At 35.1% G+C, this 25620-nt stretch overlaps 1 protein-coding gene across 2 annotated transcripts; it reads left to right on the top strand.

Annotated features, from left to right (window-relative positions):
• Positions 1-6741: 6741 nt before the first annotated feature.
• On the top strand, positions 6742-16550 carry GPRC5D (G protein-coupled receptor class C group 5 member D). 2 transcript variants are annotated; one of them, XM_074195186.1, is made up of 4 exons: positions 6742-7075; positions 8077-9001; positions 14432-14499; positions 16279-16550. In XM_074195186.1, exons 2-4 carry the CDS (start codon positions 8122-8124, stop codon positions 16348-16350), a joined length of 1020 nt encoding a protein of 339 aa, XP_074051287.1. In that variant the 5' UTR covers positions 6742-7075; positions 8077-8121; the 3' UTR covers positions 16351-16550. The 2 variants fall into 2 exon arrangements, with proteins under 2 accessions (XP_074051287.1, XP_074051286.1); XM_074195185.1 differs by lacking the exon at positions 6742-7075 and having other exon boundaries at positions 8007-9001.
• Positions 16551-25620: the final 9070 nt, after the last annotated feature.

Here is a 25620-nt window from a genome sequence, read left to right on the forward strand (position 1 = left end):
AAAAAGACCCATATCTTTTTTCAAATTAACTACTTTCTTGGGACAGCTAGGTGGCGCAGTGGATAGAGCACTGGCCCTGGAATCAGGAGGACCTGAGTTTAAATGTGGCCTCAGATACTTAATAATTACCTAGTTGTATGACCTTGGGCAAGTCACTTAACCCCATTGCCTTGACAAAAAATAAAAAACAAATTAACTGCTTTCTAATCATACCTTGTCCATCTTGTAATTGTAGCATTGACTATTTCAGTTCCAATGTGAGATCATATTTGCATTTATTTATAATTAACTTTTTTTCTCTTTTCCCAGAGAGCAGTTTTGGATCTTTAAAATCATGGGATAATTAATTTCTCAAATGAAATCAACTTTCTTCCTTCTATTCAGTCTGAGATCAATTTATTTTCCAATGATTATGTGCTAGCTTAAGGGACATAATACATTAGCTTATTGCAACTAGAGATCATAACCTAGAAAAATGGACACTTTTTTCTTGTGTAGAATGTTAAGATGATCTCTTTGCAGTAATTAAAGATCTGATTGAGGAGGTCCTATAATTTTTCCAGAGCTTGACATTGTCAATATACTGCCACCCATAAGCAGGAATGTCTGGTCTACTCAAAGTACTTCAACTTCCAAAGGGGTTCCTGTCATCTGAACGTCATAGAAGATTGCCTCAATTATAGCAGAAAATTTCCTTAGAGAGCACAGCTCCCTATTTTACTGTTTGATTAAAATCAGAGGATTATTTAAAAAATATTTCTATGGTTGCCTTGGTAAATGAGTCTTGTATGTTCCTCATTTAAAGAGCTTTTAAGGCTGCATTTTACTTTATTAAAAAAAAGTCAGCAGAATGTGACAGAATATTAATGTATTCTCTGAAACTTTCAGTCAAATCTATGACATCTTACTCATCTTAATTCAGATTGATGTACTAACCAACCTTAACCCCAAAGATCTGTTGATGAAAGAAATCTCCTTCCTCTAAGTCAAGAGATCATAGGCAATAGGTGCAGAATGAGACATTTTGTCAGATGTAATCAATATATGAGTTTATTTTGTTTAGTTGCATTTCTTTGTTTTAAAGGAGGCTTCTGTTAAGGGAAGTTTTGAGAATGTATTGTGAAGTTTAAAAATATCAATGGAGCTTTTATATATGGTTGTTCATCATTATACGTGGATTTTGTATTTTCAAATTTGCCTACTTTCTAAAATTTATTTGTAACCTCCCAAAAAAATCAATACTCACTAAGATTCTATAGTCATTCATAGACATGCAGAGCACATAAATTTTAGTAACTAACATGGATGTTCCCAGCTGAGCACAAACAAGGCAACATTCTGCCTTCTTGTTTCAGTTTTCATAGTTATTAAAAAGCATTCTTTTCATGATCAATTTTGTGCCAGATTTTTCACATTTTATACTTTTTGATGGTGATTTCACTGTTTAATATGGTCCCCAAGAGTAATACTGAAGTGCTGCCTTGTGATCCAAAGCACAAGAAGGCTGTGATTTGCCTATCCTGTGTTAGATAAGCATTGCTCAGGCACTATTTAGAGTTCCATTGGCCATTAGTACAGTGTTAGCTAATCAACAATCAGAAAGAAGAGGATACCTACAATTCCAGAAATGTTGTGACCAGAGGTTCACTAGGAACCTAACCATGTTATTCTCCTAGAAGTAATAGTTCATATGGCCAAAGGGCAACAAAAATGTGCATACCTTTTGATCCAGCAATACCACTACTGGGTCTATACCCTGAAGAAATGATCAAAAAGGGTAAAAACATAACTTGTACAAAAATATTCGTAGCAACCCTGCTTGTTGTGGCAAAAAATTGGAAATCAAATAAATGTCCTTCAATTGGGGAATGGCTTAGCAAACTGTGGTATATGTATGTCATGGCACACTATTATTCTATTAGATACTAGGAGGGATGAGAATTAAGGGAAGCTTGGAGGGATTTGCATGAACTGATGCTGAGTGAGATGAGCAGAAACAGAAAAACACTGTACACTCTAACAGCAACATGGGGGCGATGATCAACCTTGATGGACTCACTCATTTCATCGGTGCAACAATCAGGGACAATTTGGGGCTGCAATGAAGAATACCATTAGTATCCAGATAAAGAACCAGCAAAGTCCAAGGACAAATTCCTTTAATTTAGAAAAAAAACTGATATCTTATTGTCTGATCTTGTTATCTCTTATACTTTATGTTTCTTCCTTAAGGATATAATTTCTCTCTCATCACACTCAATTTGGATCAACCTACAACATGGAAACAATGTAAAGACTGACAAATTGCTTTCTGTGGGGGGTGGGGGAGGGAAGTAAGATTAGGGGGAAAATTGTAAAACTTAAAATAAATAAAATCTTTAATAAAAAATAAAAAATGAAGGACAAAAAAGAAATAATGGTTCAGTATTCACTAATAGAGGCTTTATAGAAAATAACTACTGCTAAAGATGCTAAAGATGAGACTCAACTATTTCTTTGTTTTTATATATATATATATATATATGCATGTATATATGTGTAATCTGTTAAATACTATGATTTATCAAAGTTACCCATTTCTCATTTTCAACATGAATACCCTTTATATACATGTAGGTCACTGTCATAAAAAATTCTTTAAAGTGAGAAAGTTAAGGGGTGGCTAGGTAGCGTAGTGGATAAAGCACCGGCCCTGGAGTCAGGAGTACCTGGGTTCAAATCCAGTCTCAGACACTTAATAATTACCTAGCTGTGTGGCCTTGGGCAAGCCACTTAACCCCCTTTGCCTTACAAAACCTAAAAAACAAAAATAAAAATAGAGAAAGTTAGGTTGATGACTTTTGACAATCTCTTGATAAACATTCGGGGATTTTAATATAATTGAGTTTTTCTAAGCTTTCCCATTAATTTATCTTATAAAAATCTATCAGAGCTTTCAAACAACTTTTAAATTTCATTTCATTAGATTTTATTCATAAATATAACCTATTGACATTATTTTTGGATCCAGATTATGAATCAGCACCATTCTCCATTTTGTATTATCTGTAAATATGATGAGTATATCATCTATCCCTTCTTCCAAATCATTAACAAAAATGTTAAAACATATACATGACCAAATATGGAGAACTTGAGAACACTTGAGAACATTTTCCAAGTTGACAATGTCATTAATAATTATTTTTCACTAAAGAGAATGAGTAATTCATACTAAAAATGACAAATGCCTAATATAAGTAAATCCCTAATTAATTGAAGTTATCTGGCACCCTTAGCTCCTGAAAGAATTAGTAGATATGATTAATGAACTATTGACAGATGATCTTCAAGATATGTGGGGAAAGTGAAAGATACCACAGATGATTAAGAAGCTACTATATGAGACTAGTATTTGAATTTCTAGACCATGCCTAAAAATGGATTGATTTTCTTCAAGTTTACATCTGACATTACCCTACAGACCTCCAATGATTTTGTTTTATCTCTAGGATCAACTTAATTTGCTATCTTTTTAGCATTTAAAGTTCTTCAAAACCTGGGTCCTTCCTCCCTTTTCATTTTCTTTTCACATCACTCTTCCCCATGCACTCTACAGGTCAGCTTTACTTGCTATTCCTCATCTACAATCCACTCCATCTTCAGTCTTTGTTCCTTTGTGCTTGCTGGAATGCATTCAGTCCTTACCTATACCTCTTGAAAATTTCTGGTTTCCTTCAAGACTCAACTTGAACATTACTTTCTATATGAAGGCTTTCCTGAATCAGCTGCTAGTATTCTTCCTCCTGAAACTAATAAGATATAATGGTGGAGTGGAGCTGTCTACTTCAATCAATTAGTAAACAGCCATGATAGATATTTTAAAATGTCAGTGAGATTTTTTACACCTCTCCTTCCTTTTTTTGTTTCAAGAAGTGATGACACTGATTGTCTAACCAAACTGTTGTAATAAAGATATTTCAGTAGTAGCTCAGTCAAGTGGTAGGCCATTTCAGTGGCAGAACTTTTCAGTTTGGAGGATTCTAATTGGAACCAAGCACATGAAAGGGTAAAGGAAGAGTTTCTCTCTCTCTCTCTCTCTCTCTCTCTTTCTCTCTCTCTCTCTCTCTCTCTCTCTCTCTCTCTCTCTTTCTGCTTTTCTCTTCACCCCTCTTCTTTCCCATCCTCCTGTCTTTATATTGATTATATCATTAAGGTGATAGTACAGTGCATATAGCTGGAGAGATTCATCCAGTTGAATACAACACATCCAGTTGGGATCAACACAACACACCAAGGACATATAAATATAGGAAGAATCCATACTACCCAAAGAGGATGGAAGCTTCAAGGAGCATCATCCCTTGTCCCAGAGAAAAATGCTAGTTATATAAATAAAAAATGGTTTTCAGGTCCTAAATTTTCTAGGAATTGTGAGTTACCTCTTTGCAACACACATAATCTACATGTGTCCCTTAACACACATAAAAATAATAAAATAAAAGATACCAGATCTAATATCTTTAACTCCTACTCACACTGATGGGCAGAGCCCTGAAAGGAAGGCAATTGGTTGCTGAATTTGAAGTCAAGATCTATGTCCAATCATATCTCAAATTCTTAATAGCTAAATGGTCATAGACAAATCATTTAAACTCTCTTAGCCTCAGTTTCCTCATCTATAACATGGATATAATTATAGTACTAACTTCACAGAGTTATTGTGATGTTCAAATGGGATAATAGATGTAAAGCTCTTTGCAAACCTTTTAATTAGTTAAGTAGGTAACTGATATTATTTCCCTGGCACTATCTGTTTCCGTGTTCTAGAATCCTGAAGTCCTAGATTTCCAGGCCTTTCCCAAACTTCAAATTGATAATTAGAAGATAAAATAGATTTTAGTCAAGGTTTTTATTAGATGTAGAATAAGACTAATTGGTACAAACATTCCCCCCAAAAGCCTGGGATAATCTCTCCACAAATACACAGAGGTTCATAGGAAGAGTCTTTTCAAACTTACCATGACTAGGAAGGTAACAATGTCTCTATACTCTCTTCTCCGGTCAAATCACATCTAGAGTATTATGTTTAGTTCTGCCATCTACATTTTAGGAAAGATATTGATAAATTTGAGAGGGTGCTTAAGAAGGCAATCAAAATTGTGAAGAGCTTCTAATTTGCTTTTTGTAGACTGAAGGAATTGGGGATGTTTAAACTGATTAAGCGAAGACCTAATGGAGACATGATCTGCCATTTGGAAGATTAAACTTGTTCTGCTTAGGGCAATAATGACTAAATTTGCAAAAGTTAACAAATGACACCACCTCCCTTCTATCACCACCACCCCAAAAATATCTTTCAATAGTTAGACCTATCCACAGTAAAAAGGTACTAGTATTTTTTCACTAACAGTCTTCAAACAAAGTAAGATTTGCCTAAAAAAAATTAGAACAATATTGTAAGGGAGGGAGTTTAATCCAACATGTCATCTTCATGAAGACATGATAGCTCTTAATGATCACTACTTCCCTTTCTGTGACCACTAACCATCCTTTTAATATTACATGTTACTTGTGAATGTTTCAGATCCTCCTAATGGACTTTATGCTCAGTGATGACAAATACCATCCCTTCTGTAATTATTTGTTGAAATAAATTAAATCAAATCAAAATCCTGTCCTTGAGAAATTTACAACTCAGATAAGAAGAAGAAGAGAAAATAATATAATAGTGTTACTTTTGTATAATATAGATTATGTATGCTATAGGAGTTCAGAGGATAGGGAATTCAATGAGGGCTTCAATGAATGGAGGTTTTATGAAGCAATCTTAGATCTTAGAGTATGAAGAGAATTCAGAGGGTGAGAGAAAGGCATTTTAGTATGTGGGGACAACATAATGAAGGCAAATGGGTGGGGATGAGCATATCTCCTCACACTGGGACCTGAGAGCACTCCCACATTGAGGAATTAGATCTTGTGAAGTAGTAGAAAATAAGATTTGATAGAGATGGTGCGTTTAAGAAACAGGACAGATAAATATTGATGTGCAGAGGTAAGGATAGATCTAGAATTTGGAAGGGAATATAGGGACAGTGAGTCTATGGAATTTTCCCATAAAGAACCCTAGACATCCAGGGGCAAAGGAAAGGGAATAGAGAAAGGAAATAAACATTTGTATAGTGCCTGCAAATATTACCTTATTTGATTCTGACAGCAAGCCTAGGAGGTAGGTGTGATTATTATTCTAATTTTACAATTGATGCAACTGAGGTAAAGAGAGGTTAAAGTGACTTGCCTAGAGCCACACAGTAAGTAAGCATCTGAGGCCAGATCTGAACTCAGTCTTCCTGACTCCAGACTTAGTGCTGTATCCACTGCACCACTTAACTTCCTCAATGTGCCCTTCTGGTGTAGAGGGGCTAGGTTAGGGAACTGGAAAGAAGGAACTCCAAAAGAAGGAATAGGGTTAGTGAGAGGGCAAATGCAATTCATTCATAATTTTGCCCAGGGCTATCCTTGTTGATGGTTATAATCCTTCCTCTTTCTGGAGATTCTGACAATCTTAATAAAATTCTCATTAACACAAATTAGGCCATTCCTGAATACCTTTGTTCCCTGAATAATAAGCAAGATGTAAGAAATTGGTTGGGACTCCCTCTGCTATGCTTTCAGATAGATGGTAAAGGAAATGTCCTCATTCTAGGTTCAGAGACATCTTCCTAAATCTACTGGCAACATGGGAATTGGGAATCCCATAGATTCCCCTACACTCATATTTCATACATCTTTCAAAATTGATCTGAAATCAATATATTTGATTCTCTCCTAAACATGGGCAAGACCCTCTGATTTGCAAGGGAGCATCAAGGACTTCTCTAGAGAACTGCTGCTGTGGAACTGGAATAGGTGTGTCCTCCTAGTGTGAGTGTGTGTTTTTAATAGATGTTGGAAGAACTTGGATGAGGGCCTTCTTTTTGCCCGCCCATTTGGGGAGAGATTAAAGCCACTGAGGTTGGTTGTCCCATTCTTACTCATTGAAAACTACATCTTCACTGCCACTGAAGCCTCAGCGTGCAGACAGAACACAGGAAAGGTAAGTTAAAAGTATAGCTTATGAATCTAGATGTTCTGGATTCCTCTGATTTGGGGGGGGGGTGGAGAATGGGTAAGAATATGTGTATATGAATGTGTCTGTGTATATGTATATGTCCATATACATTTGTGTATATATGTATACACATATATATCAATTCTCAATAGAAAAGTATTATCTTCCCCAAATGAATATGAAAGTTTTTTTTGAGATTAGTCTTGTTACCCTGTCATAGCTCAAACTCCAACTCCCTAAAAGGAAGTACCAAGTCATTTGCTTTTAGTTGAGCTTACAATGGCCATTTAACAAATATGAATTGAATTGTACTGAGATGAACAATTACTGAAAAATTTGGAAAACCTCTTTTATAAATCATGAATGGTGGGATCACCAGAAACTTCAAGCAGCATTGAAAGTATCCCTATGATCTCAAATTAATGTCAGGAAAGATGGATCAGGAGCAAAATGTACTGGAAAACCAGTCCAAGTACCCATTTTGTGAAAAACTCAAGGTTTTGTGTAACATTTACTAGGTCAAGTCCAGTAAAAAGCATAACAAGGACAAGATTGTGTTAAGCTGGAGCCCCATCAATGAATTTTTTTTAATTTTACCATTTGAAAAATATGGATTCTTGATATTTGGGGGCATTGTTTCCTTTCCAGTCATTACCATCACATCTAAATGATATCATGCGTTATTATATTTAACTATATATTTGAGATGACTGCTTTTTAGGCCAGAGCATGCTTATGTTTTTTAGAGTCTGGTTGCTTTTTCCATGTATTTGTTTTCCCAGCAAAAGAAAAGATGAAACTAAGTCAGTATAAATATTATTCAACCTTGCTTCTCTCAATGATGATTTTTTAAAGTTTTCACCTAGCTCCCAAATTATTGGAGTTTTTGACTTGTTAATTAAAACCATGACTAACTAACCAGCAGTCACTCTTTGGTGTAATCAATGATCAATGATTCGAGTTTGACTGTTAGCATGTTTCTGCAGGATTCTCTGAGAAGAATATTCTTTTGGTGCCACTTAGATGTCACCATGTCTCAAGACTGCTTTGAACCCACGAATGACTACTACCTTCTCTGTAACACTGAAGAAGCATGGGGTATTGTTCTAGAGTCACTGGCAGCCATAGGGATTGTAGTAACAATTCTGTTCCTGCTGACACTTCTCTGGCTCATGCATAAAGTGCAAGATTGCAATCGTTGGAGCACCCTCCCCACCCAATTTGTTTTCCTCTTGAGTGTGCTGGGTCTCTTCAGTCTCACCTTTGCCTTCATTGTCAGACTCAATTTACAGACTGGCCCCGTGCGCTACTTTCTTTTTGGTGTCCTCTTTGCTCTCTGTTTCTCCTGTCTTCTGGCCCATGCTTCTAACCTGGTGAAGCTGGTCCGGGGAAGAGGTTCCTTCTCCTGGCCAACATTACTGTGCATTGCTATTGGTTTGAGTCTGTTACAGATCATCATTGCCATTGAGTATGTCACCCTCATGATGAACCGGGGTCCAATGTTTATACATATGACCACAAATCAACTTAACATAGACTTTGTTGTGCTTTTGATCTATGTCCTCTTCCTGATGGCCCTAACCTTCTTTGTATCCAAGACCATCTTCTGTGGGCCCTGTGAAGGCTGGAGGTACCATGGTACATATATCTTCATCACTATGGTTTTCTCAATTATTATCTGGGTAGTATGGATCACCATGCTCTTAAGAGGTAACCCCCAACTACAACAACAGCCCAGATGGGATGATCCTGTCATCTGTATTGCCTTGGTCACCAATGCCTGGGTCTTTTTGCTAACATACATTGTGCCTGAGTTCTATGATCTCTACTGTTCGTGTAAACAAGACAATGTCTTCCAAGCTCCAACCTTTCAACAGAGCTTCAAACTGGAGACCCAAAATCGCTCTCAAGGTAAATAAACTTTGTACAGTGGGGAGGTGATAGAGATGATTAGAGGTCAATAAGCTGGTTGCTTTTAAAGAATAGGCAGCTTTGAGGTAGGTTTTAGAAAGAAGGTGAGTCTTCAGCAGCATAAACATGGAAATTGAAATGTTTGGGATTGTTTAATAAATGAAAACAAAAAATCATTCCCTCAAAATGTAGAGTATCATATAGAGGGACCAAAAAGGGAAATGAATCTCTGGCATCGAGAGAAGAGAACTTGACTTTGAGTGTATGTGGATAGCTACTTAGAGCAGATATTTTACCAGATGTCAAATAAAGATTGAGCTATGTAACTGCTATGACACAATATAGTTAAACCAGCTGCTTTGACTATTAAATGCAAACTTCAAACCTAGAAATAACTCAGATTTACCCCTCCCCAAAAAAAGGATTTCATCTATGTTGCTTGCAAGCTTTACACAATTAATCTTGAATATACCTTTATTAAAGTCACAAGACCCAGGGGTTTCTATTGATCTGATCTTTTGAAATGGAATTTGTGAGAAAGCATTTGGTCTTTCAAACCCTGTAAATTTTTCCTAAGTGAAGAGAAAGTTTAAAGCAAGGTCTCTGTATAAAACCTCTAGTAGATGATCCTTACTGGGGGGAAAATAATCCCTTCTTTGGGTCACATTTTCTTCCTGATTCAGATTATTAGTTGCTGTCCTTTGATTTATCTTTTCCTGAGGTATAAGTCCAGCAGTGTGGTACAATGGAAAGAATATGGCCTGAGTTCAAATTCAGACTTTTATGTTTTCTACCTATTGACCCTTCATCAAATCACACAATACACTTGAGTCTTAGAATTTTTACCTTTAAAATTAAAGGTATTGGAATAGATGATTTTTGATAGAACTTAGTTCCAGTAGGAAGATTGATTTAGACATTCCAGTTCATAAAAATTCTGTAGCCTTGCAGCTTCTTTGGAAATTTGGAGGCTGATTATGCGGAGTATAAAGCTACCTCTTAGACCAATTTTCATTTCTCAATAGGAAATCCATTTCTTACAGGTGAGTTTATAGAATGTAAGCCTCCAAGACATTTATTTTAATTACTTAATATCTTGTACAGCTCAAGATATGCTCATCACACTCAAACAATGACTAATAAAAAACCTTCCCTTGAAAACATGGAGGCACTAATTTATGAAATTGTATGTGATGCTTCCTAAAATTATTTTAAATCCATAGCTAATTATAAATATAACTTCAAAATAAGCCCCATTCATACTCCTCTATTAATTAGTATCAGGTCAATTTAATAAGCCTCCAACACTAATACTACACATTACTCATTTATAGTGTAACAACTGTAAAACAAAGAAAAAGAACTTTTCTCTGTCCAAGTACAATAACACCAAAACAAATCTGAAGTTCACACTGGATAAGCTAAAGATGAGAAGGCAGCATAGCACTGACTTACTTGCTTTTACTTCCTTAAAAAGCAAACCCATGATGGAAGTGTAGTATATGATAATAGATAAACCTCCCATTGTGTTTAGACTGCTCAGTTCCTTACAAGACTACTCTGTGAAGTTTTAGGATCTACTAATGAGACATATGGGAAACTTGGAGAGAGTTTAAAGGAAGTCATAAAGATGAGTAAGGGATTGAACCAGGAAAACTGTGAAGCATGGTTAAGGCAATAAATCTTAGAATAGGAATCTTGAACAACACAGAACACTTTCAAATGCAAGCTACTTTTCAAATTCTCTCGTTTCTAAATTTTTATTATATTTATAATAGTCAGCAGACAGACAGATAATTTACTAAGTATTTATTATATCTAGAAACCATGCTAAATGCTAAGGTTATCTACAAATAAGATAAAATCTGCCCATTTCTATTCTAGTCTATGAGCTAGATGGGCAGGGGAGAGAATGGAAAAAGGAATGCCAATAGAGGTATGCTGGGAAAAATAGTTATCTGGTGGCCTGCTTCTTAGCGAGAGAAGGCAAAAAGTTCTCCTATTAGGACCAGGGGATCAAAAATGCTTTCCTAGTTTCTGGTGAAGTTGAGACAGTTTGAGTAAGTCCATGGTGGACATACTGCAGGAAGTGACATGGTGTCCTGGTTCCAGAACACACACTAGTGTTAAAAGTCAGATGAACTGATATTTAAATGTATCCTTTTGGATAATTAGCATCATAAAACTTAGCAAGTGCCAACTAGTAATATAACAATTTCATGATCCCCAAACCATTTTCTTTGTGGCTAAGTGAAAATCATTTGACACATTACCCCAAAATCAAGTTTGTGCTTTTAAACTTTAAGGAATCTTTTCTTTTTCTCAAAATAGATTTCCTCCCCCAGAAAAAAAATATCTTCTCTTACTGTATACTCTTTCTCCTCTCTGGATTTTTGTGACACTACTTTCTTGATTCCTCTCTTACCTGTCAGATTGTGGACTTCTCAATTTTCTTTGCTGTACCTTCATCCATATCATGTCCCCTAACAGTGGGCATCCTCCAATACTTCATCCCATTCTCTCTTTTCTTTTCTATCTTCTTTGATGATAATTCCCAATAAAATCTTTTTGCAAATGATTCCCACCTCTATCTAGCTAACCCTAACCTCTCTTCTGAGCCCTAACTCCCACTCTCATTTCAAACCAGATTTCCTGTAACCATCTCAAACTTAATAAGCCAAAAATAGAAATTAGCTACCTCACTTCCCATGACCTTCCTCTCTTCAAAATTTCACTCAATATTGATGTTACTTCCATCTTGTCAGATTCTCAAATTCACAACCTCAATATTGTACCTGATTCCTCACTATCATTTATTTCACATAGCAAATCTATTGACAAATTCTGCCATGTCTTTTTTTCAGCATCTTTCCTATGGGTCCCCCTTCTCTCCACTCCTTCTCACCACCCTAGTTGAGGTATTATCACCATTCACTTGAACTGCCACAATGGATTATTTTATTTTGTCTCTTCCCATTCCAATCCAAGCTTCACACAAAGACCAAAATGATTTTTCTATAGGTCTGACCACGTTACCCTCCCTGCTCAGTAAATTTCAGTGGTTCTCTATAGTCTCCAGAATTCAAATTAAAGTCCTCCTTTTAAAACTCTTCACAGATAGACTCCTTCCTACATTTCTACTCTCTTGGAACTCAACTCCACATTCATGCACTTTATGGTCCAAGCATACCAGCCTACTTACTATCCCATATGTCAGCCTTTGCATTGGCCATTCCTCAGACATGAAATGCACTCTCCCCATATTTCTCCACCTCTTGATATCCCAGACTTTTATCAAGGTTTAGCTCAAAAACCATCTTTTGCAGGAAGTCTTTCAGTATTTTCCCCCACCCAGACATTTTCAACTTCCTTTCTGAAGCACTTTTCCTTCTATTCTGGATGTATCAGATAGATAGATAGATAGATAGATAGATAGATAGATAGATAGATAGATAGATAGATATTTACCCACTACATCTCCCATTTTTCTCCAAAGATATGGATTTGTCTTTCTTTTGTAGCACTATCATTTGGCCCAGTATCTAGTACATAGTAATTAATGAAATTGTTGGTTGATTCTCTCTTTTCATGAACCTTTATTAATAGAAGGCTATTTATTAGGTTTTTGTAAAATTCATTTAATATTCAACTTGTCGTTCAGTCAAGTAACTTTATTAACAGCAATAGCTAGCATCTATATAGCAATTTAAGTTTGCAAAACATTTTGCATGGTTTGACCTATTTGATTTAACCTATTTATTTCATAAAACCTCTTTGAAGTAATTTCTCTTATTATCCTCATCTTACAGATAAGGGGACTTAGGCTAAATAAAGTGACTTCCTACATGATTAGAATGGATTAAGAGCTTTGGGTTAATGAAGCAACTCAGAAAAAAAAATTCAGTGAGATGATTGAAGAATAGAAAGGAACAACAAAAGGAATGAGCTGTCAAAGAAGATTAGGATCTTTTCTATAAGGCTTATATAGAGTCTGACAGTGCACAATTCCTTGGAGCAATGAGATTTTGTATTTCTTGTAATAAATGTTTATTTAATATATATCATATGTGTATAAATAAATAAGAAATAAAACTGTATTTCTTATAATACATGCTAAATTGAATGAGTTCAAACACTATGAAATTAGTCAATATTCATTCATTCAACATTCAATAAATATTTATTAAGATCATTGCAAGACACTGTTCTAAATTCTAGGAAAGATTGGTACAAAAATAAGTGAAATCCTTCTTCTCAATCCTCCCATGCAGTTGATAAGACAAATTAAAAAGTAGAACAAGATGAATACATACAAAGAACTTCATATCAGGATATAATTATGATATTCATTTGATTTTGAAAGTAAGAAAATCTTGACTTTTTATAAAGTAGAACAAAACTAGGCTCAAAACTGAAAGAACTAGGATGACATGATTCATGGTTTGATCTGATGAAATCTGGTCCTAAATGAAAATTTATTTCCAGGAAATAGTTCTCTCATCATGAGTCACATATTCAACTTATTATCTGGGGTTTAAGAGCAAGAATCTAGTACATTATATCATATCTGAAAATAAACTAGTGCCAAACTCAATAAAAAATATTCACAGGAAGTTGCATTATATTATCTTTTCATTTTAATTTTTTTACATTCTTTTTTAAATAAGATTTTAGGTTCCAAATTTTTTTACCTTTGCCTCTCCCCCTCCTTCTCTCTAAAACAGAAAGCAATTTCATATATCCTTATTACCAAAGAATCATAGATCTCAAGTTGGAAGAGAGCTCAGAGATCATCTTTTCCAAATCCAACAATTTACAGATAAGGAAACTGAGAACAAAGAAAGTTAAATGAATTGTCCAAAATCGTGGAGATAGAAATTATTAGATGGAGAATTTGAATCCAAGTCATCTGACTCCAGAGACAGTGCTTTTAACAACTTGTTCCATTGGTCAGAACCTTTTTACCTAAGAGGATATTTTGCCAAGGGAACAATTAAAAAAAGCCCACCAGTGACCTAACTTCAGCAGTCTTTCTCATTGTTTACAACTTGCCTCATCAATCACAAGTTCTCCTACCTATATATCAAATTAAATCTTTATAAGTACCTACAATTCCCAGGCATCATGCTAGGCACTGGGAACATAAAACCAAAATAATTTCTCATATAAAGAAATTTATAGTCTCTTGTTTGTATGTTAAATCACTGGATTATCTTAAATATGAACTCTTGCAAGATTCCTTGCAAATATGCATACTATATTTCACTTTAAAAAGCCAACCTCTCTTCTTCCTAAGCTAATAATTGCTTATTAAAGCACTCTCTTGGCTTGAAGGCTAGAAGAGGCTAGTGCATGACTGGGTCTCCTTGTAGCTCTAATATGATATTTTTAGAGTGACTGATGCTAACCCAGTGCCTCTTTGGCTTTTAGCCCGAGACAGTGATGGAGCTGAGGAAGATATAGCACTAACGTCATGTGGTACCCCTATTCAACTACAGGTAAATGGGCTCTTCTAATTTCACTAAGAGAGGAGAATAAGTGAAACCTTTACATATTTTTGATATGTTCTGTGGATGTGAGAAATAAAGGTCACAACCAGATGAAGATAATGCAGGGTTAGACTTAGGGTTTTGCAGATCTAGGATAATTCCTTGGGGCTACAGCAAGAATAAATCACACACTGTGCATTCTTCTTTCCCTTCTCCCAATATTTCTAAGAAGGGAAAATCAAGTTAAATGATAATCAATTGAAATTTTCAAGGAGAAAATAAGTTATTAAACATTAAGTTGTGGGAAAGGGATAGCCTCACCAGTTTGCCTTAGTAATTGAAGAAAATTATTATTTTATTGAGCACACATGTTGCTGAGTTGTTTCAACTATACTGATTCTTCATGACCCCATTTTTCTTGGCAAAGATGCTGGAGTGGTTTGCCATTTCCTTCTCCAATTTATTGTACAGCTGAGGAAACTAAGGCAAACAAGGTCACACAGTTAATAAGTGTCTGAGGCCAGATTTGAATTCATGAAGATGAATCTTCCTGACTTCAAACCCAGCACTCTATTCACTATGCCATTCAATTGTCCATATTAAACACACACACACACACACACACACACACACACACACACATATACAAACACCTAAAAGATGCATATATGTGTATGTTTCCAGGCATATTACAGTCTTAATTTGATTCTGAAAGTCTCATTTTTTAATAAATTGAAAACACCAATCAGATATGAAAGCACTAGAATCTTCTTAGCATCATTTGGCTAGAGTCAATTCCTTCTCTTACATCAGTTGTCTCCTTAAGTCATTGTCCATCATATAGCAACCTATCTTTCCTTCCCTCTAAAATGCTATACTGAGCAATCCTATTAATTTGTTATGTATTAACAAATTTCACTTCAAATAAGCACAGGAGACATAAAAGTAACAGTAATAACAATAATTATTATTAACATCAACAAACTAGCATTTATGTAGCAATTTAAGGTTTGTAAAGTGGTTAACAAATATCTCATTTAAATCTCATAATAGTCCTTACTGGAATGTAGATATATATTATCTGCATTTTGCAGATGAGGAAACTGACACTAGAGAGATTAAGTGCCTTGCCCAGGATCATATAGCTAGAAAGTGTCTGAAGCTATATTTGAACTTAGTTCTTCCTTACTACAGATCCAGTGTTTTATACACTGTGCCATTTAGCTTCTCTGGATAGGGAAAATTAGAGTATCTTCTGTCCACAAAAAAACAATCCAACTCCAGAAAGAAAAAAGTCTATGAGTAATGTTTCCTGTTGGGGAGATGGGAAAGGTGAGGAACAGAAAAAATTAAGAACAGATAAAAAAAGAATGTAGCTTATGTAGATGAAATTATTTTTATGGTATTCTCACTGTGGATTGAACTAATTTTACTTTAAGATGACTTATGCAGAGGAGCATTGACATTTCACTCCTTGAGAAATGCTCTTTCCATTTCTCACATAAAATAAAGGAAATCTGATTCTCATTCTATCCAATAATTATTTGATTTCGTTTCCAAATCTATGAATTAGCCATTGAAAAAATTTCCCAAAATCACTGTCATTGGTTGAGGAGAGAGAGAGAGAGAGAGAGAGAGAGAGAGAGAGAGAGAGAGAGAGAGAGAGAGAGAGAAACATTTGAGAGGGAGTTATGAATCTATTTCCTCCAAAAAAGCAACACTGTAAATGCAGATAAAACTGGGAACTGTGTTCAGCTCTGAAGGCTGATGACATTTCTTCCTTTGCAGGCTGTTGATCCAAATCAAGAGTATTACATTCCTCGGGCCAAAGTCAATCTCCATCAGGATACTGGATTATAAAGGCAAAAAGAAGCCACAATGAGAATTAGGGAAGAAAAACAGCCCCTACCTAAGAATCCAATTAATGGGCTGCAATGCAGATATCAGCATTGTAGCTGAATTTTCAGAAACCAACAAGCAAACAAAATACTTGCTTCTTTCCTGATGTACAAGAAGTTCTTCTAAAAAATTCTACATAAAAAATTCTTTACTTAATAAAAAAAATTACAACCTTGCTTCGAATTCTACATTCATTGACTCTCTCTTCATTTATTTCACTGAGAAATTTACCTTCCTTTGGAGCAACTCCTGGTGTTACACTTGACATTTGATTGGTAGAATTTAAAACAAGAAGTAAATAAACTCCCTAATTTTACAGATGAATAAACCAAGGCCTAGAAAGGTAAAGTGACTTGGTCACTAAGTAGTTGAGTCAGAAATCAAATCCAGTTCCTCTGACTTCAAATATAATTTCCTTTCCATTGTGTGAGATTGCTTTGTACTAGTGGACCCAGCTGACCCTTACCTAAGAGAACTGTTATTCTCTTTATATGGAAGAAAAGGAGTGTCAGATTCCACTAGAGAATTATTTGCTGTCATTTTAACACTAAGACCCCTGCCTTTTACCTGAAGGGATCATAATTTGTTTTTAATTTTTGATGGTCTCTTTATCATTCCATTAGAACTTGGTAACCCAAACTACCTTATCATGAATCTGTTAAAAAGTCTTATTGTACTGTGACCAGTACAAAAGCAGACTTGGAATAAGGTCAATGACTTGTTTGATGAATCAGTAACACCAAAAGCATAAGCAAACCAATTTATACTTACAAAGAACTTTTAATAGTGAATATGAAAAGTCTTCCTGGCTTGGTGTTTCTAACACATGTATGCCTTTGATCTAATTATCATGCCTCCATGAAGTTCAGCATATATTTAGATTTATTGATTTTGTTGAAAATGGCATTTATTTCCTTATTTCTTATACATTTTAAATATCCATTTCACTTTGGAATAAAATAATTAATAAAAATAATAACAACATATTCATATAGTACTTCAAAGTTTGCATATGTTATTTCATAATGCTAAATATAGCATTGAACACTGAGGTTCAAATGCAATAATTTATCAGATAATTTAAAATTTTAAATTTATTAAGCATCTCAGTGAAAATTCTTTGAAAAAGAAGAAAGATATACATAAATAAAGAATTATTGTTGTTATGACCATCTTAAAGTACAGCACAGATTATTTGGTTGGGTAAAGAATTTCTGGTCAAACTTGTTCATTATGTTTCTTTCTTTTTTTTTTTTTTGGCAAGGCAATGGGGTTAAGTGGCTTGCCCAAGGCCACACAGCTAGGTAATTATTAAGTGTCTGAGACCGGATTTGAACCCAGGTACTCCTGACTCCAGGGGCAGTGCTTCATCCACTGCGCCACCTAGCCGCCCCCTGTTCATTATGTTTCAACAAATGTTTCTGAGTGTTACTTTGCTGTGCTAGGCTCTTTGCTAAGTCTTGGATTGAATATCTTTTTTTTTTTTTAGGTTTTTGCAAGGCAAATGGGGTTAAGTGGCTTTTCCAAGGCCATACAGCCAGGTAATTATTAAGTGTCTGGACCAGATTTGAACCCAGGTACTCCTGACTCCAGGGCCGGTGCTTTATCTGCTGCGCCACCTAGCCACCCCATGGAGTAGATATATTGTGAATACCCTCAGCAGATTTATGATCTCATCTTTCTAGGTATTCCTTCCAATGGTTTATTTCACAACTGTCCAGGCATTCTTATCCTGTGGAAACTTGGATGCTTGTTCTGCAAATTCTTCTTGGTAAGGTAGAAGGATAGGGAAAGAAAAGTCAGCTCAACAGGCTAGAAGCCTTCCTGGAGATCTCTTGGTAATGAGTCAACACAGCTGATCCTTTGGTATGTGATCAATCCATCTCTTTTTCTGGTGATGTATTTAAGTGATAATATCTTTCAGGCCACTTCTCTTGCATAATTTCTCAGTAATGTGCTATAGACAATTTTTACTATGTGTTTCTTCATTGTCCTTTGGGTGACCTGCAATTTTAATTATTTGGATGCTAATATTTCATATTCCACAGTCATCAATTATCACCAAAAGTTTCTTTGGGGGGGGGAGATTAGATGATCTCAATAGTATGAGGAATTCTCAGCATATAATCTCCCTCCATGATTTCAAAGCAGCAATTTCTTTACAATCAAAAGTATTAGAGAATCACCTGGAATTAAATGATGTACCCATGGCCACACAACTAGTATGTATAATATATGAGGTCCTACTGGGACCCAAGTATTCCAGACTTCAAGATCACCCTCTATCCTCAGTGCCAAGTTTATAGCTACATCAAAAGACTATCAGCTGTAAAAATGATGGGCATTTGTTACAGGATGAATCTTGAAGTTCCCAAAGACACAGTACAATTTTCTTTTCCAAATACAAACTATCTCACTGTTCTCCTCCTATTTGATTCTGGCTACAATCTAATCCACCATCTAGCCAATAATGTTCCAAATGGGATCACAAAGAATCAAATGTGACTGAACAACAACAAAATAGTGCATTTTCTAGCCAACTTCAATAAGAAAGCATTTATTATCTACTATTATGCTAGGCATTATAAATTTGTGTATGTATGAATATGTGTATGTGAAGTATATAATATAAATATACATATGTGTTTATATACATACAGAGAAATAGAGACAGAGAAAGCAACAAGGAGACATAAAGAGAGAGAAAGAGGCTTGAAGAGAAAAGAGAAATTTGGAACAACTCTTATGAATGACAGAATAGAGAATTAATTAAGAACGAGTTCAATAAGGGCCCAGTTGAAATTAAATTACAAAAATTTGTAGTGGACCCAGTTGACATAGCTGTGTGACTTCCAGTACTTTCATTCAGCAGAACTTGAGTATTATCTTTTTATGTAGAATTGGGATGTAGCAAAATATGAATGAGGAAAGGATAATGGGACAAGGATTTGGAGAGTAAATGTTAATATAGTATTGTTATAGATTAATTTAAGTTAATTATAACTTTGATATTATAGGGCAAGGTCAGACCATGATCAAAGGTCTAGGAAAGTATTAAAGGAGAGATGTATCAGAGATCTATAGTCAGGTACTGTGTCAACTGCTTTACAAATGTTATCTCATTTGATCCTCACAACACTCTTAGGAGATGGATACTATTATTATTCTTTTTTTTTAAAGGAGGAAATTACAGTAAAAATGTGTTAAGTGACTTGCATAAGATTACACAACTGTAAAAGTCTGAGGCCAGATTGAATTCATGTCTTCTGAACACTGATAAACACAATGGTAGGACACTTCTAATGCACTCTTTTCTTAGGGTATCCTATGCAAATGACTTCACATTGGGATCTCACCTTACAGTTCATAGAGTTGTCTTGAAAATAATAAAACTATCTCTATAAAAATTATATAACTTATTACATTAGTTTTTTTAACAATATGAACTTTTTTCTCAGGTATGTGCTTGTTCTCCCTAATAATGAATGTGTAAAAAATCTCTCTCTCTAATTCCAAAATAACTATAACGACAGTCTCTTGCAGCAATCTTGAGGAATGAAGACATAAAATAGACCAAAAAAATGCTGACACCAGTGATCTGTCTTTGTCCTGACTTATTGACAAGAGTCAGAGGCAGGATTTGAATTATGAAGTTCATAGAATGGTCTGGTCAGCAGAGCCCTCACAGTTCATTTACTTTGACTCCTTCATCACCAGTAAGGGCAGAGGAAAGACAGTATGGGTTATTGGATAGACTGGGTTCAGATGTTACTTCTGATACATATTAGCTGTGGGAAAAAGGACAAGTCATCTAACTTCACAGTTCCTCAAGTAACTCTTCAGAGTTACAAAGTTACCCTCCAGTACCTGATGAAGAAGTTACTTGCACTGATGACCTTGGAGATTTGAATCAAAAAGAAAAAAGAAAAGGTCATGGTACCCCAAGAAAGTTCAAATTATTTAATTCTAATGTCCAATTCTATTCTCTGTATTGATGGTATTGTTCAAACCACATATTTCTAAAAGGAACAATTCACGAATGTAGCAATAAAAATAATCTAGAAAAATAATCTGTAAACATTAAATTTCTGCATTCTACTTCCAAAATCTCTAGATCACTCCCTTTCTATTTTTATTGCTACTACTCCCATCATTTATATACTTGGACAATTGTGACGATGGCCTAACCATATTCTTTACCTGTAGTATCTATTTCCTCCAATCCATCCTTAACATCTTCCCCAAGATTAATCCTTATAAAGAGATCTTTTCTTATTTTTCTGCTCATACATATATATATATATATATGTGTGTGTGTGTGTGTGTGTGTGTATGTATGTATGAATGTATGTATATATATATATATATGTTATAAATCAAGTGTCATAGGTGGTAGTGAGAGTGAGAGTTTGGTAATTCTGGTCACATACAGAAGACATCATCTTCAAATGTAGGTGGTGGGATGCCAATTCAAATGCCTTGTTCTGCCACTGCCAGGTAAACATGGCTCTCCATTATCTATCAGTACCATCATACTTTGCAGCCTTGACTTTCACCATTAAATTGTGAGCTCCTTGAGGGCAACTAATATCTTTTACCTATTTTTTATCTCTAGTGTTTAACACAGTACTTGACACATTTGTTCTTGTTCAATCATTCATCTGTGTCCAACTCTTCATGCACTGTGGACCATGCTGTTAATGAGTTATTTTGGTTGGTGTTGGGGTTTTTCCCCCAGAAAAGAAATTGAAGTGGTTTGCCATTTCCCTCTCCAATGGATTAAGGCAAACAGGTTAAGTGACTTACTTGCCCAGGGTCACAGAGCTACTAAGCATCTGAGACCAGATTTGAACTTGGCAAAAAGTAGGTACTTAATAAATGTTTATTGATAGATGCACCAAAATTTTGGATTTATTTTTCAAATACTCTATTGTCTAGCTAAATACAATGATTTCCATTCCCCATATATGCTCCACACTTCTCTATCACTGCCTATGTCTTTGTTTATGCATTCCCTTTGCCTAGAATGTCCTCTCATCTCTGACTATTGATATTTTTCTTTAACTTCAAGGACTGTTTAAGTGTAGCTACATTTCCCAAGAAATGTCTCACTTTCTCAGATCGTGACATGAGGATAGAGTAGTGGATTCATGAGTCAAGAAGATCTTGACTTTGATATTTACAAGTTATGTGACCATAAGCAAGTTATTCAATCTCTCTATACCTTCCTTTTTTCAATTGCAAAGTGGGAATGTTAGAGAATATAATATCTTTATCAATAGGATTTTTAAGAGGCCAGAATGGTATGCCAAGTGTTTTGAAAAGCTTAAAGCAGGAGCAGCTAGGTGGCACAATAGATAGCACACCAGCCCTGGAGTCAAGAAGACCTGAGCTCAAATCCAGTCTCAGACACTTATTATTACCTAGTTTGTGACCCTGGGCAACTCTTAACCCCATTGCCTTACAAAAACCAAAAAAAAAATGAAAAACTTAAAACATTGTCTAAATGTCAGCTATGATCTTTTCTTCTTCAGAGTAAACACAGTTCATGTGTATCTTTCTTATGTACTTGTGCTCTATTGTATGATATAATTATTTGTTTAAATGCAGCATCCTCTTACTAGATTTATAAATTCCATGAAGATAAGCACAGAATCTCCCTTAATTTTTGACTGCCCCCCCAAACCTAGCACATTGTTTAAACATTTGTGGTCACTTAAGAAATACTTGTTAAATTATAGTGAAATATAACCTCCTGGGGCATCTAGGTGGTACAGTGGATAGAGCACCAACCTGGAATCAGGAGGACCTGAGTTCAGATCCGGCCTCAGACACTTAATAATTGCCTAGCTATGTGACCTTGGTTAAGTCACTCAACCCCATTGCCTTAAAGAAATAAAGAAATGTAATCTCCTTTGAAAGGAGAAGTCATTTTAAAAAATATTTGTGTCCCCTTAGATTTGCTGGAGCATAGATGAAAATCAATACTAAATTTGAACAAAGAATAATAATTAAATATATGGCTTCATTCAAATGAATTAAAATAGTTCCAGCTGATATACCTAAATAAAAACTGACACCAATAATGGGAAATAGATGAAAATATAGACATTGAGAAAGACTGTCACCATTTCCCACAGAAATTTAACCAATGTAAATCCTGCATTAAAGAGTCCAAAAGAGACTAGAGCTTATTTTGAACAGATCCCTTTGCTAAGCAAAAAGATATGGTAGTCAAGAGCAACACCTCTCTAGAAATAAGCTTATTTGTGCAATAAAGCAGTAGAGGATATTGGAAAATTATGAAAAGTGCTATCTTATTAGACATTGGAAGTGATGGAGGTTTAAACACATTTAGAGGAATCTTGAAAAGAGTTTCGATTAAGTTAGATCAAACCATGATAAGAATAAAACTGAATAGAAGGCAACAAATAGGTAATAAATGCAAAAAGATACATAAATATCTAGACTCAAAATTCTTTAATCCAGAAGTGTCAATGGAAACATTATGTTTAGACTTTACATCCCAGTGCTCAGGTACTCCAACAAAGAAGAAAAAGTGACAAGTAAAGAAGACAAAGATATGAAGAATAATTGGACTAGATCAAAAGCAGGTAATATCTGATCCGCAGACTATTTGGTCTGGCACTGTCATGAAAACCACAGGAAGCACTCAAAATTCAACAAATCTGAGAGCTTTTTAGGTGTGAATTAATTAAATGTTCAGCCAGATATAACAGGCAAATGATGTTATAAATGCCCAAATGGCCCCTGGAAGGAAAAAAGTTTCCCCACCTGTGGACTAGATCAAAACTACTTGAAGACGGTTGCTGTTGGAGGCAATGCAATTTGAAGGGCATTGAAAATTAATTCTATTATTTATCAAGATATGTAAGAAAAGTGGCAGAAAAGGATATCAAATATTTGTGAAAAAAATCTAAAATAAAAAATCCAAAATAAAAAGATAATTAGGAAAATGTCAGTAACTCATACCAAGATGATGATTTTCCTCTACCTCTGACAGATATATAGACTAATTTATCTTCAAGTGGAGGTGAGGAACATGTGATAAGGAAAGATGCAAGCTTTCAAAAAAATTAATTTACAACACAGATCACAAACAACTCACTAAAAGTCATAGCAGATACAATTTTGTATTTTACTTACTATTTGTTGACTATAAAAACATTTAATTCAGTAAAACAAAATGCCACCTTAAAGATAAAAGATATGATTGCTTTACAAATTTAACATCAGAGATAATTTTGTTTGATGACTCTGATTATTCACAACAAATGAGAGATAAAGCTGGAGCCACCACAAAGGTGTTTCTTATTTGTGAGGGATGGTCAGTCCATAGTCCAAACATCTATTCCCTGGAGTCAGTGGGAATGTTGATGACTTCAAGCCCCGGATATGTTGACCAAAGAGTTATCCACCTGCCCTTATCAGGGAAACTTTCTGTTATACATTAGCCGGGTGAAGCTTGATATCCAGCAGGTGTCACTGAAGAGTTGTAGCCAGAGCAAGGCAGTACAGGTTATGTTACCCAGCAACCAGTAACCTCCAGTTAGTGATCAGTCAAAAATTAAGGGAGATTCTGTGCCAATCTTCATGAAACTGATAAATCTAGTAAGAGGATGCTACATTTAAACAAATAAATAAATAGCACCCACTAGAAGACCATCTCAGACCAGAAGAACAATAGCTGGCACAGACAAGAGAGTGCAGCAATGTCCAGAATGGTAAAAAAAAAAAAAAAAAAAAGCATTAAGAACCAGAAGAGCAGCTCACCCAGTAGAAAGGGTTCATATAGCAGGGATCAGATCAAATGAGAATGATGTGATGACATTATCAAAAAAACTGAGTGATCTTGCAGCACCTGAGGCATGAGCTTCCTTCCCATGTATATGCTTTCACCATACATACATATTCCCTATATTTATGTCCTTCTTCCCTCTCCCTTCCACCCCACATTTAATCAATTGCCAAATCCTAGCAGTTCTCTCCATTTTATCTTGCTCAAACCCTGATACTGCTAAAAAACTAGTCCAAATCTTCATCACTTGTTGTCTAACTAATGATGCAGCTTCCTAAGTGATCTTCCCTGTTTTCTATTTCTTATTTTCCAATTCATCTTCATTATTATATTTAAATTCCCAACATTGACACATACCCCAGTAAAAAATACTTGCCTTAGGAGACAGTGACTTTCTCCTCATTGGAGGTCTTTAAGCAAAGGCTAGATGGATACTTCCTGGGTTGCTAAATAGGAATCTTTCTCCCTTGACAATATGGTTGCCAAGATAAACTTCTTAATACACAGATCTTGTCATGAAATCCCAGAATTTCATTTGGAAGGGTTCTTAGAAGTCATCTATTCCAAACTTGCTGAAAATAATTCCCACTATAACAACTTAATAAGTATTCATTTAGCCTGGCTTAAAGACTTTCAATGAGAGGGAAACTATTATCTGTTAAAGCAAACAATTAATTAACAAGTTTTTATTAAGTGCCTAGTATTGCATCTTAGTGCTGGAAATTCAAATATAATAAAGAAACTCTCCTCACAAAGAGTTTCCATTCTAAGGCAGCCTATTTCACATTCTGATAGCTCTGAACACTAGAAAGTTTTTCTTGACACAGGTTTAAATTTTGCCTTTACCACTTCCATCCATTGTTTCTCATTTTGTTCTTTAGCATCAAGCAAAATAAATCTAATCCCCTTTTTCACAAGATAGCTCTTCAAGGGCTTAAAAACTGGTATCGTGTTTCCTTTATATTTTTTTTCTATAGGCTAATATCTGAGTTTATTCTACTAATCTTAGTGGCTCACTTCCCAGCTACTCTTGACTGGGATTTATTTGATTATGGCAGAAGATTTCTCTCAATAAAATTTGTTTATGATGCAACCTGTTTAGCTACTATTTGGCAATTAATACATTCCTGCCAAGCCTAGCAAAGACAGAAGAAAGCAGAAGCCTGTAATCTCAAGTCAAAATCTTATTTAATTAGATTGCTCTCCAAGGATCTCCTTTCCCTTGATCCCCAGATAGTTGCAATCCTTTGATTCTCTCACTTATCTATCCTTAGAAGATGTAATGCTCCCTGAGTACAAGTACAAAATTTAATAAGTTGTTTAATAAGTGCTTGTAGGCATTGATACTGTTCATTCAAACAATGAAATAAGTAGGATTGCATGAATGAAAGTGATTTAAAGATAAACTCCAA

This window comes from Macrotis lagotis, chromosome 7 (genome assembly GCF_037893015.1).
Source record: "Macrotis lagotis isolate mMagLag1 chromosome 7, bilby.v1.9.chrom.fasta, whole genome shotgun sequence".
Lineage (NCBI taxonomy): Eukaryota > Metazoa > Chordata > Mammalia > Peramelemorphia > Peramelidae > Macrotis > Macrotis lagotis.

Bases quoted from the DNA above. Each gene is read 5' to 3' on its own strand.
- GPRC5D (XM_074195185.1), top strand. From the start codon at position 8,035: ATGATCAATGATTCGAGTTTGACTGTTAGCATGTTTCTGCAGGATTCT. The intron at 9,002-14,431 runs GTAAATAAACTT...TTTGGCTTTTAG, and splicing joins GACCCAAAATCGCTCTCAAG to CCCGAGACAGTGATGGAGCT. The intron at 14,500-16,278 runs GTAAATGGGCTC...CTTCCTTTGCAG, and splicing joins GTACCCCTATTCAACTACAG to GCTGTTGATCCAAATCAAGA.